The 13,896-nt window shown below is 41.9% G+C and overlaps 1 protein-coding gene across 1 annotated transcript in view; it reads left to right on the top strand.

Annotated features, from left to right (window-relative positions):
- Positions 1 to 13,896, top strand: part of LOXHD1 (lipoxygenase homology domains 1) — a 211,359-nt gene that overhangs the window by 60,472 nt on the left and 136,991 nt on the right. The window contains exons 5-7 of the mRNA XM_006835145.1: positions 4,512 to 4,610; positions 8,070 to 8,218; positions 10,071 to 10,194. Of these exons, the coding sequence (XP_006835208.1) occupies positions 4,512 to 4,610; positions 8,070 to 8,218; positions 10,071 to 10,194 (372 nt within the window). The remainder of the gene's footprint in view (positions 1 to 4,511; positions 4,611 to 8,069; positions 8,219 to 10,070; positions 10,195 to 13,896) is intronic.

Here is a 13,896-nt window from a genome sequence, read left to right as displayed (position 1 = left end):
ACTTCGTCTGTCATACTTTGGACACATTGTCAGGAGGGAGTAGTCACTGGAGAAGGATGTCATGTTTGGTAAGGTGGAGCGTCAGAAAAGAAGAGGAAGACCTCCAATGAGATGAATTGGCCAAGTGGCAGCATCCATGGATTCAAGCGTGGCAACAATAGTGAGGTTGGCCCAGAATCGGGCAGTGTTTCGTTCTGCTGTGAATAAGGTCGCTATGTGTTGGTACTGACTTGATGGCACCTAACAACAACAACAACAAGTAGGAAACAACTTGACGCCACCTAACAACACTGTAGAATAAGCACTGGACCACATGTTCGGTTTGAACCACAAGATCAGCAGTTCAAACTCACCAGTCGCTCCTTGGAAAATCCATACAGTGTCTCTGACTCAATGGCACTTAACACCAACAGCAGTAACAAGGACTTTAATATGTTTTTTTGGAGGGACATAAATCAACCCTTAACAGTGGCAACGTGCTTGACTACCCCTCTCTGTCACCCTGCAAGGCCTGAGTAGTTAGGGAAACTTCCCTGGCTGGGAGAGAACATTCCCTCTCTTCACCCACCCCCAGGGCAGCCCCATCCAATCTCTCTCTTCGCCATATTCTTATTCTCCTCCTCCGCAGCGCCTGTGACATCTCACGTAAACGGTCTTGGCTCTTAGCGAGCGGAAATGAAGGGTGCCAGGGTGTGAGCCATGGGGGATTCAGTTGGGGGCGGGGTACATATGTCAAACCTAATCATTTCTCCTTTCAACCCTCATTCCCACCCTTCCCCTGCTAAAGTAAACCAAGCCACGGTTTGAATGAGACTGGATTCAGGAAGGGGTGAAAGCAAGGAGAATTGCCTTCCACTAGTTCATTCATGATTCTCTGCTTCCTAAAAAAAGCTGGGAGGTTTGAGTGTCTGGGAGGCTCAAACATGTTGGGTGTGGGATGGTCCCCTTCCATGTGTTAAGTGAGACGGGCTTAATTACAGGCATATGCTCCACTTCTGTCCTGGGAACATGATGAGCAGATCAGCTGTGCTAGGCAGCACCAGGGTTTAGGACTCACTCCGACCCCCTCATGGCTGTGCCTCCCCGCAACAGCCTAGGGAGCTCTCTGGAGATGTGTTCTGTCGCTGTGGTGTGCTGACTGTTCCAGACAGAGTGCAGGCGAGGCTGTGGGGGCGGCTGGTGCACCCGGTACTGGAAGGAGTGGGCCTGCCAGTGCCTGCCTTTTCTGGAAACCCACACGGGCAGCTTCCGGCTAGCCTTTGGGGATAGATTCCTGTTTGGAGGGAGAAGCCTCGTGCCTCTGCCATGGGGTCTGCAGAGGGAAGAACAGGCAAGGCTGGGCTTGTACGTCCCTGGGCCGGTCAAGAAGGATGCAGACAGCCCTTGACTGTAGCCTTAAGATAGGCCATCTATATATATATACGTTGCAGCAACAATGGGCTCAAACATAACAATTGTGAGGATGGCGCAGGATGGGGTAGTTTTTTGTTCTACTGTGAATAGGGTTTCTGTGAGTCAGATCCGACTCAATGGCACCTAACAACAAATTCCACCCACCTTAGCTCAATTCTTTGTGCCTCTGGAAGGCACCATATGATAAGCGGCATCACTGGGCTGCATCCCTCATCGTATGTTGTTTGGACCAATGCTGAGCCACTGCTTATATGGTGAGATTGTTGGGTCCAGATGTTTAAGTTCTGCACAAGGGCCAGTATGTTAGGACACACCTTCCATGTCATAAGCATTGTGGACTTGTGAATTTATGACAGTTATCCAACAGAGGGCAGTAAAGTGTCAAGATGAAAGGATTGTTTTTTTTACTAATTTGCACAAGGCACCACATGGGCTAATGGTGGCTTTAGTTGTCCTTGACTTGATTCTTCTGGGTGATTCCATGTGTGCAGACTAGTACTGCCCTCTAAAGTTGTTGAAAGTTGTGACCTTTGGAAGCAGATTACTAGGCCTGTCTTCGAGGATATCTTCGGGTGAGTTTGAACTGCCAACCTTTCAGCTAGTAGTTATTTGCTTAACTATTTGCAACACTGTGCTGAAAGGCCAGAGGGACACCCGTTCTAGAGAGAATTTCATAACATAATATACCAAGTGAGTAAATCAGAAGCCAATCTAGAGCTGGTTTGACCAGCAGTACCCCTACCCCCATTTTTTTTTAACCTTTTTTATTGTGAATTGGGTGACAATTTACAGAGTCGACTATTCGTGTTACATTAGATAATTCATACACCCTTTGTTTCATCTCACTGATCACAGGCCCCTCAATGTAACTTCATTTATTCCACTTGCTCCTTGTGTTTCTTGTTTCCTAACTTCTAAATTTTATGGTGCTGTGTGATAAAGTACTGGATCGAAGGTCCGTTTGAAACACAAGATTGGCGGTTCAAACTCACCAGCCGCTTCTTGGAATCCCTGTACAGGGTCACTATGAGCTGGAACCGACTCAACGGCACTTAACGGCAACAAACAAACTTTATCCTGGGGTAAACACTACCCTTATGGTCTCAAACAATAATGGTTGATTACTCTAAGGTGTGCGTACCTCACTAGTGTTATTATTCCCCTGACAGATCTATCTATTGTTTGACTGAAAATTGTTCCATGGGGAGCAGTTCTCTTAATTTATCACCAGACCCTGTTTCTCCCGTACTTTCTCAAGAGGAGGATGAACTTTTGCTTAGCCCCTCCTCAACTTGACCATCCTGTCTTCCCATCTCTGCCCCTTGTTCAGTCTCAACCAGGCTAAGTGAGAGCTGAAGGCAGGACACCTAACACTGCAGAACAGGTCCCAACCTCCAGGAAGGAGGTGGGCAAGGGGTTGGGACGGTGGGTGCCAAAGTCTAATTTTTATCAATTTCACATAGCGACCCAACAGAAGGGTTCCAAGAGTAGCTGGTGGGCTTGAACTTCTGACCTTGTGGTTTGAAGTGCTGTGCTGGTCCTACAGCACCACACCAGGAGTCCTTGTTGTTGTTAGGTGGCAGCAAGTTGCTTCCTACTTAGAACAATTCTATGTACAACACAAGGAAACATGGCCTGGTCTTGACCATCTTCACAATCATTGCTGTATTTGATCTTATCGATGCAGCCACTGTGTCATGGTTCTTACTTACAGCAACCCTGTATAGGAGTTCTGAGGAGCAGCTGGTGCATTTGAACTGCTGATTTTATGGTTCAAAGTCCAGTGCTGATCCTACAGCACCACACCAGGAGTCCATATTGGGCATGGTGGTGGTAGTGGTGGTGTGCTGTGGAGTCGGTTCTGACTCACAGCGACCCTGCATAGGGTTTCTGAGGCTGTAAATCTTTGCAGAAGCAGAAAGCCTCATCTTTCTCCCATGAAATGGCTGGTAATTTTGAACTGTTGTCCTTGAGGGTAGCAACCTGATCGTAACTACTATGCTACCAGAGCTCCTTATATTGGGCATAGATAGCTGGAAGAAGGATCCTGCTATGTAGAAAGAAAGAAAGAAAGAAAGAAAGAGAGAAAGAAAGCCATTTCAGGAAAGAAAAAGTGAAAGGAGCATTGCCTAAATCATTGGAGTTGTTGGTATCTTCCCCCAAATCTGGAAAAGTCTCCTTTTCCTGACCACACACACCAACCTCTGTCCTTTGTTTCCCACCCTAAGGTAGGTTCCACATGGGGAGACTTGGGCAGGGCTCATCATGTCTAGTTGACATTGAACCCCTTCTTCTGTGGAGGTCACAGCCAAGGCTGTTACAGAGAATTGATTTCTATTCAATGAATGCAGCAAAGACACAGAAGTATGTGTAGGTCTTTTAAAGAGATCACACCTAAGCATATATTTGCTGGTCATTATCAGTGCCTCTAGTCTTTGCATGGGAGCATGCTGGCTCTTAGGATAAACACTGGACTTTGAACCATAAGATCAGCAGTTCAAGTCCAACAGCCACTTGGAGGGAGAAAGATGAAGCTTTTTGCTGCTGCAAAGATTTACAGCCTCAGAAATCCTGTACAGGGTTGTTATGAGTCAGAACAACAATAATAGTATTTGTATTGGTTAGGGCCTTGACAATTCATATAAAACTGTGAATTTCATCTTCAGAACTCGATTTCCCCAGTGAATTTCTATATTGGAGCTGCAAAGTAGAGAATGGATTGTAGGGAACTCAGAGGCTATTTCAATAGTTCATGGGAATAGTTCCCTACCTATGGTGGCTTTCTTTCTCTCTTTCTTCATGCTGAAGGGTTGGTTCAGGGTGGCACCTTGGGTGTGGGCTGATTCAAGAATCCAAAGGCAACATGTCATTAACGAAGGTGCCCTCTACCTGTGATTTATGCCGTGCATACAGTTTAGCTGTATGACCATTTGGAACCACTGTCAGGTGACTGGTTTCTCGCTCTCTTATTGATTGTAGCAATGATAGTTCATGCATTTCTGGAAAGCAGGGTGGACTGTGTGGTGGCTCCTTGGGGATATCCATTGTTCTTTCTGAAGGACTGGAATGAACTAGGCTTTCTGTGACCTCATTCCCAGGTAACAAGTATGAAGTCAAAGTGTACACTGGTGATGTCATTGGTGCAGGGACAGATGCTGACGTCTTCATCAATATTTTTGGAGAGTATGGAGATACAGGTAATGTGTTTGAAACTCTTTGCCCACCAGCCATAACCAGGACTGCTTCTTAGAAGAGCTGCTATCTTCAATCCATTCAGAGGTGATCAGGTCTGGTAATGGTCTCAGGCTCATGAAAAAGTCAAGAGTTTTGGACCCAAAAAGGGCAACAGAAAAGGAAAGACTATGTAGAGCTTGATGAAAGTAACTGAAGATGAGGAGGAAGACAGCTTGGGGACCCCTGTGGACTCCTCTGATGAGCATCTCTCCTCTTCTTTGATGTGGTTTGGCATGGCCATCATGGGCATCAGGGTACCCATTTTATGTTAAAAATGTATATTTGTATACATTTGGTTGGGGGCTTGATTAGAATATGAACAGATCCAGCCTCTGCATCCCTAGGGGACTTGTTCTCATTTACTCTGCTCCTCTCCTCAGCTCTATGCCCTTTTGAGTTATATTTTGAGAAGTGGTTGAACATGGCCCAATTCATTGCAGTGTTTTGGAATGGGGCTAGGGATGGAACTAGATTTGATCTTGTAAGCACAGCAGGAATTAAGGCTATAGACCCAGCTGCAGGTATTGGGAGTACGTTCAGGCCAGGAGAATTGACAAAGGTGTTTTTCTCTACTTTCTGCCAATTTAGTAGACTAACACAGGAGTCAGAAAAGCTACAGACACCTATGAATTTTGTACACAATGTATTTCTTTCTCCCCCCCCCCCCCCTTAGGATAGAGAAGTTCCCTAGGCATGTAACTCTATTATGCATTAAAGAATTAAAAATGCATTCCTGATCTTATAAGAAAAAAAGACTATGCAAAAGTAATATTGATAACCAATTTCAAGACACAAGCAAAAATGGTCATTAAGCACTAGACAGCAATAATCTTTGAAAAGGAAAGTGGACTCTGAGAGTTAAAGCATTTTAGTGTCCTTGGTCCCAACCCAAGGACCATAAGAGTTTGCGTCAACACACACTCCAGGAGTGTACAAATATTTATTCATTTTAGACTTCAGTAAGTCAATTATACATATTAAAATTGTAAAAATAACCACTCAAATTAGAACTGTTTGACTTCTAAGCCAGCAGAGGAATAAAAAGGAATAAAGAAGAAAAAGAATGCATCCCGTAAAAGGCAGGAAATGAGGAATTACAGAAAAGTCATGGCAAATAGTAAAAAGTAAGATAAAAGAAATCAATCCTAATATGTCAAGAATCACAATAAATAGAAATAAGCAAAACTCATTGGTTAAAATATAGATGTTATTACATTAAATGAAAAGAAAACCCAGCTTAAAGTATGACACAAATGCCCAGTAATAAATAGGCTGTAATAAAGTACACCAGGAAAATTCAAACAATAAGAAAGAAGCTGGTATAACAATATGACTCTCTGTCAAATTAAACTTTAAGCCAAAAAAACTTCATTAGAAATAAAAATACATTATAAAATGACAAAAGTAATGACAATTACCATTGAAGATATAACCATTCTGAATTTGTATACATTTAACAATAAAGCACCATGATTTTTGAAGCAAAAATTAACAGAATTCTTAGGAAACACTTGATAAATACATAATAATAGTAGAAGATTTTAATGCAACGTTTTCAATAATTGGTCAAATGGATAAAAAATTAATACAGAAGGAGAAGATTTTAATTACATAGTTAATAAGTTTGATCAAATGAAAGTATGTAGATTCCTACATCCAGCTGTCAGAGAAAATGCACTGTTTTCAAGCATACTGTGGAAAGTTAATAAAAATTGACTGCATACAAGACCACAAAGCAATTTTAAAAAGCTCAAATGAATCAATAACATATAATGTTTTTAAGCATTAGCCAATAATATTAGGAGAAATTCCATACTTCCTTTACCCATTTAAAATTAGAAAGCATACTTTTAAATAATTAACTGATTGGGAAAGAAATGATCATGTGAGTAATCTGGTAACACACATTATATAACACACATGATCCATATTCAAAGTTCAAGGAAGCAGCAGCCAAAATGTCTTGTGTTAGGGAAATCTTCTGCAAAAGACCTTTTAAAAGTGTTAAAGAGTGAAGATATCACTTTGAGGACTAGGGTGTGCCTGACACAAGACATGGTATTGTCAAGCACCTCATATGCATGTGAATGCTGGACAATGAATAACAAATAACAATGCATTTGAACTATGGTGTTATGAAAAATATTGAAAGTACCATGGACTGCCAGAAGAACAAACAAATCTGTCTTAGAAGAAGTAAAGTCAGAATGCTCCTTAGAATCCAGGATGGCAAAACTTCATCTTTCTTACTTTGGACATGTTGTCAGGAAGGATCAGTCCCTACTATGGTTGGTAAAGTAGAGGGGCAACAAAAAAGAGGAAGACCCGTAACAAGAGGGGTTGACACCGTGGCAACAACAATGGGTTCAAATACAACTATTGTGAGAATGTTTCACAATAGACAGTGTTTCATTCTGTTCTGCAAAGGGTTGCTATGTGTCAAAACGGACTCAATGGCACCAAACAACAACAACAACAACAACAACAACAACAACTACTACTACTACTGCCATGATGTTTCCAATAGTTTCCTATACATTTGAAAGCTGGACAACAAAAAATGAAGACCAAAGAAGAATTGCCACATTTGAGTTATAGTTTTGGTGAAGAATATTGACAATACGATGGACTGCCAGAAAAACAGGCAAATCTTCCTCGGTAGAGTTATAGCCAAAATGCTCCTTAGAATTGAGACTAGTGAGATGGTTTCTTTGACTTTCATCATGGAGTCAGAAGGGATCAATCCCTGGAGAAGAGCATTGTGTTTAGTAAAATAACAGGTCAGTGAGAAAGAGAAAGACCCTCCATGAGGTGGACTGACAATGCCTGTAGCAATGGGCTCAGACATAAGTACTAGTTTCAGGATGGGCAACGTTCTGTAATACATGGGGTTGCTCTGAGTCAGAACTGGCTCTGCAGCACCTAACAACAATGAATTGTTGTTGTTAATTGCTGTTGAGTCAATTCCAGCTCATGGTGATCCCATGTGTGCAGAGTATAGTTGTTCTGTAGAGTTTTTAAGGCTATGAACAATCCAGGCTTGTCTTCTGAGGAGCTTCAGGGTATGTTTGAGCCACAAACCTTTTGGCCAGTAAGTGAGTACTTAAGCCATTTGCACAGCTACAATAATTGGAAACAGCCTTTATCAGAGGGGAAACTCACAGAAACAGGAGCAGTAGCATGTGGGCAGGGCCTTGGTGGCTGTCGCATTCTTGTGCATCCCAGAAAGATCTTGCAGGACAACAACACAGACTCAGGAGAGGAGCCTTGGTGCCCTAGAGCTTGAGGTTTTTAAGCTACATGACTACAGAACCATTAACCTAGTTCCTGGCATTATCAGTGGTTGGGGTGCAATAAGACTTGGTGTTGGTTCTTACCTCCTCTATGTACTTTGTCATTTTCTTGTGTGTCTGTATGTACAGGGGAGCGTAGGCTGGAAAATGAAAAGGACACCTTTGAAAAGGGAGCTGAAGATAAGTTCATACTGGATGCCCCAGATTTGGGGCAGTTGATGAAGATCAACATTGGCCACAACAACAGGGGAGGGTCTGCAGGCTGGTTCCTGTCTAAGGTGGGTTTAGCTGCCTGTCTGTGGTTCCTGTGGCCTGGAAGAGAGTAATCTAATTCTGCAGACTGTATGTTTCAGCTCCAACTTCTCTCCCCAGGACTCTCTGCCTTCTATCTCAGACCCTTGGGCAATTATGTTGCCCTCCTTACAGCCAAAAGACTTTCTCTATTATGCCACCTGCCTAGAATGGCCAGTTCGCTCACCCCAACCTGTTACTGTTGTTGTTAGGTGCTGTTGAGACAGATTCATATTGACCCTACGTACAATAGAAGAAAACACTGCCCGTGCCTCAGCCACCCTCACATCATTGCTCTTTGAGCCCTTTGCTGTAGTAGCCACTGTGCCAATTCATCTCACTGAGATCTTCCTCTTTTTTTTTTTTTGCTAACCTTCTATTTGACCAAGGATGATGTTCTTCTCCAGAAATTTGTCCCTCCTCATATTTCCAAAGTATGTGAGACTGAGTCTTGACCTCCTTACTTCTAAGGAGCATTCTGACTATACTTTTTCCAAGACAGATTTGTTCTTTGTACTAGCAGTCCATGGTATGTTTAACATTATTCACCAGCAGCATAATTTAAAGGCATCCATTCTTCTTCAGTCTTCCTTATTGGGTTTTCAGTTTTCACATGCATATGAGGGGATTGAAAGTATCTTGGCATGGGACAGGTACACCTTAGTCCTCAAAGTGATAGCTTTGCTTTTTAACTCTTTAAGGAGGTCTTTTGCAGCAGATTTACACAATGCAATTCATTGTTTGATTTCTTGATTGCTGTTTCCATGGGCATTGATTGTGGATCCAAGTAAAATGAAATCCTTGACAACTTCAGTCTTTCCTCCATTTATCATGGTGTTGCTTAATATGGGATTATATGAGGGAAAGCATGGCATCAGGATTGGAGAATTTATTAACAATTTGTGATATGCAGAGGATGCAACCTTGCTTGCTGAAAGTTAAGAAGACCTAAAATACTTACTGATGAAGATCAAAGGCTACAGCCTTCAGCATGGATTTCATCTCAATGTACAAAAAAAAAAAATCCTCACAACTGGACCAGTAAATAATATCACAATAAATACAGAAAAGATTAAAGTTGTCAAAGATTCATTTATTTTGCTTGGATCCACAATCAACACTCATGGAAGCAGCAGTCAAGAAATCAAATGACACTGCATTAGGCAAATCTGCTGCAAAAGACCTCTTTAAAATGTGAAAGAGCAAAGATGTCACTTTGAGTACTAAGGTGTGTTTGACCCAATCTGTGGTATTTTCAATGGCCTCATATGCATGGGAAAGTTGGACAATAAATAAAGAAGACCATAGAAGAATTGATGCATTTGAATTATGGTGTTGGCGAATAATATTGAAAGTACAATTGACTGCTATAAGAACAAATAAATCTGTCTTGGAAGAGGTGCAACCTTTTAAGGTTGGTGAGACCTCATCTCTCTTTCTTTGGATGTGCTATCAGAGGGATCTGTCCCTGAAGATGGATATCATGCTTGATAAAGTGGAGGCTCAATGAAAAAGAGGAAGATCCCCAAGAAGATGAATTGGCACAGTGGCAGCAACGATGGTCTCAAACCTAACAACAATTGTGAAGATGGTGCAGGTCTGGGCAGTGTTTTGTTCTATTGTGCATAGGGTCACAATGAGTTGGAATGGGTGCAATGGCACCTAACAACAACAACAGATACTTTTTACTTAGTGAAGCTTTCATGGAAAATCAGAGGTCCTTTCTCTTGGGCATTCTTGAGAACACCTTGGCAGACTCGTTTTTTTCTTTTATCAAGAATCCCCAGGGGTGCCTTCAATGACACTCAGCAACATTTCTTTCTGTCTTCCCCTTCTCAGATTGTCATTGAAGATATTGGAAACCAAAGAAAATATGATTTCCCTCTCAACCGCTGGCTGGCCTTGGATGAAGATGATGGCAAAATCCAAAGAGATATCTTAGTGGGTGGAGTGGAGACCACAGGTAAAGCTGAAGAAAGGGGAAAAGGAATTGGCTAGTGTTTCTGCTAAGGGTCAACGTGCTCATCTGTGGACCTGGACGCCCAAGATCCAGTAGGAGCCAGGAGTGCCGGCACGTGGCATTATCCCTGTTCTTGAAAATGTCCAGTTCCTCTAGATTGGAGCCTGAAGCTCTGTTGATGTCAGAGAAGATGGAGAAATGTCCCTGAGCAGACACTATTGCACAGGGCAAAGGACATTGACCACAGAGTGAGCCATATGTGAACTCCGGATATGTGTGGACATTTGTGAGGACATTGATTTACTCTGAACTCTTTCTAACATTGAGCATTGCTATATGCCACATCCTCCCCTAGGCACCTTTGATCCACTGCATCTCCTTTAATCCTCACAACAATCATATAATGTAGAAATTATTGAACCCATTTTACAGATGAGAGAACTGAGGCACATAGAAGTTAAGAGAACTCTTTAAGATCACACAGCTAGTAAGTGACAGACCAGGATTTGCACTGACTCCTATGTTGTTGTTGTGTGCTGTTGAGTTGATTCTAACACCTCACAACCCTATAGAGTTCTATAAAATTTCATGGAAAACCTCCAACTCAGCATGCAGACATGGTCATGGATACTCCAAAAAGTCTACTTTGATATTGTGTCCACCTGGGAATGTGCTCTGCTGCAGAACCCTTCCTGGCTCACCTATGCATAAACTAAGTCCCTTTGGCTGTTTTCTGCAGCGTAATATTCAAATTTGTCCACCAAGTCCACACAGCTTCCACACTTCCCAGTATCCAGGGCCCTCCTGCTCTTGCCTTACTGCCCCTCCCATTCTTCCTCTTCCTCCTGCTCTGGCTGCTCCTTCTACTCTTTCTCTCCCTTTATCCTGGGAACATGCTTTTTCCTCCTCTTGTAATTCCATTCTCTTTCTTCTTCTCAGATTCCTGCCCTGAGTCACTTCCTCTTAGGCCTCCCCTCCCATCTCTTTCTAGTTGCTCTGAATCAGTTCCACCTCATGGGGATTCCTGTGGCTCAGAGTAGAGATGTACTCCAAGGGGCTTCTTCTTTAATGATGTATTATACCTTTACTGTTGTTCTTGAGAATGCACACAGTGAAACATACATGTACTCTCAGTGGTATTGATGACATTCTTCAAGTTTTTGCAATCATTCTCACCCTTGTTTTCTGAGATCGTTCTCCGCATTAACACCAAATCACTGTTCCCTAAGTTTTGAGTCTCTGTCATCAGTTTGATCCCAAATAGACGGATCTTAACAGAGGACAATGCTAAAAGTAGACATTCTTTACTAGTTAACCTAAATATCGATTGGTTTAAAATGATTTCAGGGAATATTTTTGGTTTAAGTTTTAAAGATGATCTCAGGGCAATAATTTTGGGGGTTCATTTGCCATCCATGACTCCAGAAAGTCTGGATTCTACTCTATAAAGTTTTCAATGATTCAGACCTCAGACCTCCAACCTTTCAGTTGGCAGCTGAGCACACTAACCCTTTGCACCACACAGGGACTCCCTACCTCTCTTCTTTTGCTCCAGGTTGACCTTTATTCTTCTGTTGATCAATGACACGAACTGCTCCTCTGGTCCAGCTCTCATCAACTTTAGCGTGTGGTCTGATCATTGTGAGGTGCAGCACATCTATAACTAAAGTTTATAAATTATTTACTTAGAACATATATTTGAATAGATATGTGATCCCTTCAGTCATGTTACTTACTATGACTTGCCTCCCAGCAGTGGAAGAAGAGGAGACATGACAGCCAGTGGATGGGAATTGCTTAGATGATGGGAGAATGTCTGTGTAAGAACACCATCCATCCATGTGTCTCAGAAAACAGTTTGAGATCCACTGTTACGGAGCAGTAGTGATTACTTTGTATCTTCATAGTCTCACTGTATTGTTCTTGGGTGCTGTCCACTTGGTTCCCACTCATAGCAACCTTTCACATAACAGTACGAAATACTGTCGGGTCCAGCGCCATTTCACAATTGTTATGTTTGAACACATCGTTGCTGCCATGCTATCAATCTATCTTGTTGAGGGTCTTCTTTTTTGCTGACTCCACTTTATTGAGCATAGTGTCCTTCTTCAGGGACTGGTACTTCTTGACAACATATCCAAAGTGCACGAGATGAAGTCTCCTCATCTTGGCTTCTAAGGAGAATTCAGATTGCTCTTTGATTTGTTTGTCCTCCTGGCTGTCCATGGTATTTCCAATATTCTTCACCAACACTGTAATTTAAATGCATCGATTCTTCTTTGGTCTTCCTTATTCATAGTCCAACTTTCCCATGCATAGGAGGTGGTTGAAATACCATGACTTGGGTCAGGCGCTCCTTAGTCCTCTAGGTGACATCTTTGCTCTTTACCACTTCTAAGAGATCTTTAGCAGCAGATTTGCCTAATACAATGCATCGTTTGATTTCTTGACTGGTGCTTCCATGAGCATTGATTGTGGATTCAAGCAAAATTCAAGTAAACTTTGGCAACTTTACTCCTTTCTCCATTTATCATGATATTATTTATTGGTCTAATTGTGAGAATTTTCATTTTCTTTACATTGAGGTGTGACCCATACTGAAGGATGTAACTTTTGATCTTCATCAGTAAATATTTCAAGTCTTCTCTGCTTCCAGCAAGCAAGGCTATATCATCTGCACAGAGCCAAAATATGACCTTGAATGTTGTTGTTGTTGTCGGTTCTGACTCATAGCGACCCTGTACAGGGTTTCTGAGGCTGTAAATCTTTCTGGGAGCAGAAAGCCTCATCTTTCTCCTGTGGACCAGCTGGTAGTTTCAAATTGCTGACCATGAGATTAGCAGCCCGATTCGTAACCACTACACTATCTTGAATATATCCCCTCTGAATTTGAGACCATCTCAAGAACAGATGTTAATGAGTCTTCCTCCAATCTTGATGCCACATTCTTCTTCATATAATCGAGATTCTCAGATTATTTGCTCAAAATACAGATTGAATAAGTATGATGAAAGGATACAACCATGATACACACCTTTTCTGATTTTAAACCATTCCGTATCCCTTTGTTTTACTCTAATGGCTGCCTCTTAGTTTGTGTATAGGTTTCTCTTGAGCACAATTAAGTGTTCTGGAATTCCCATTCTTTGCAATATTCTGCAAAATTTATTATGGTCCACAGAGCCGAATGCCTTTTCATAGTCAATAAAGCACAAGTAAACATCTTTCTACTATTCTCAGCTTTCAGCCAAGATTCATCTGACATCAGCAATTAGATCCCTTTTTCCGTGTCCTCTTCTGAAATCAGCTTGAATCTCTGGAAGCTCCCTGTTGATGTTTTGCTGCAACATTTTATAATTATTTTCATGTGATATGTTAAATTTTGTCCTTCTTCAGGGACTTTTGCATTCATGTGATATGCTAACAATATTGTTTGAGGATTTTTGCATTCTATTTGGCCAACTTTCTTTGGAATGGGCACAAATATGGATCTCTTACAGTTGGTTGGCCAGGTAGCTGTCTACCAAATTTCTTGGCATTGGTGAATGAGTGCTTCCAGTGTTGCATCAGTTTGTTGAAACATTTCAATTTGTTTTCTATCTATTCCTGGAGCCTTGTTTTTGTCCAGCGTCTTCAGTGAAGATTGGACTTCTTTCTTCAATACCATCAGTTCTTGATCATATGCTACCTCTTGAAGTGGTTGAA

The sequence above is a fragment of the Chrysochloris asiatica genome, unplaced genomic scaffold (genome assembly GCF_000296735.1).
Source record: "Chrysochloris asiatica unplaced genomic scaffold, ChrAsi1.0 scaffold00015, whole genome shotgun sequence".
Taxonomy (NCBI): Eukaryota; Metazoa; Chordata; class Mammalia; order Afrosoricida; family Chrysochloridae; genus Chrysochloris; species Chrysochloris asiatica.
This window is presented reverse-complemented; position numbering and strand designations above follow the sequence as displayed.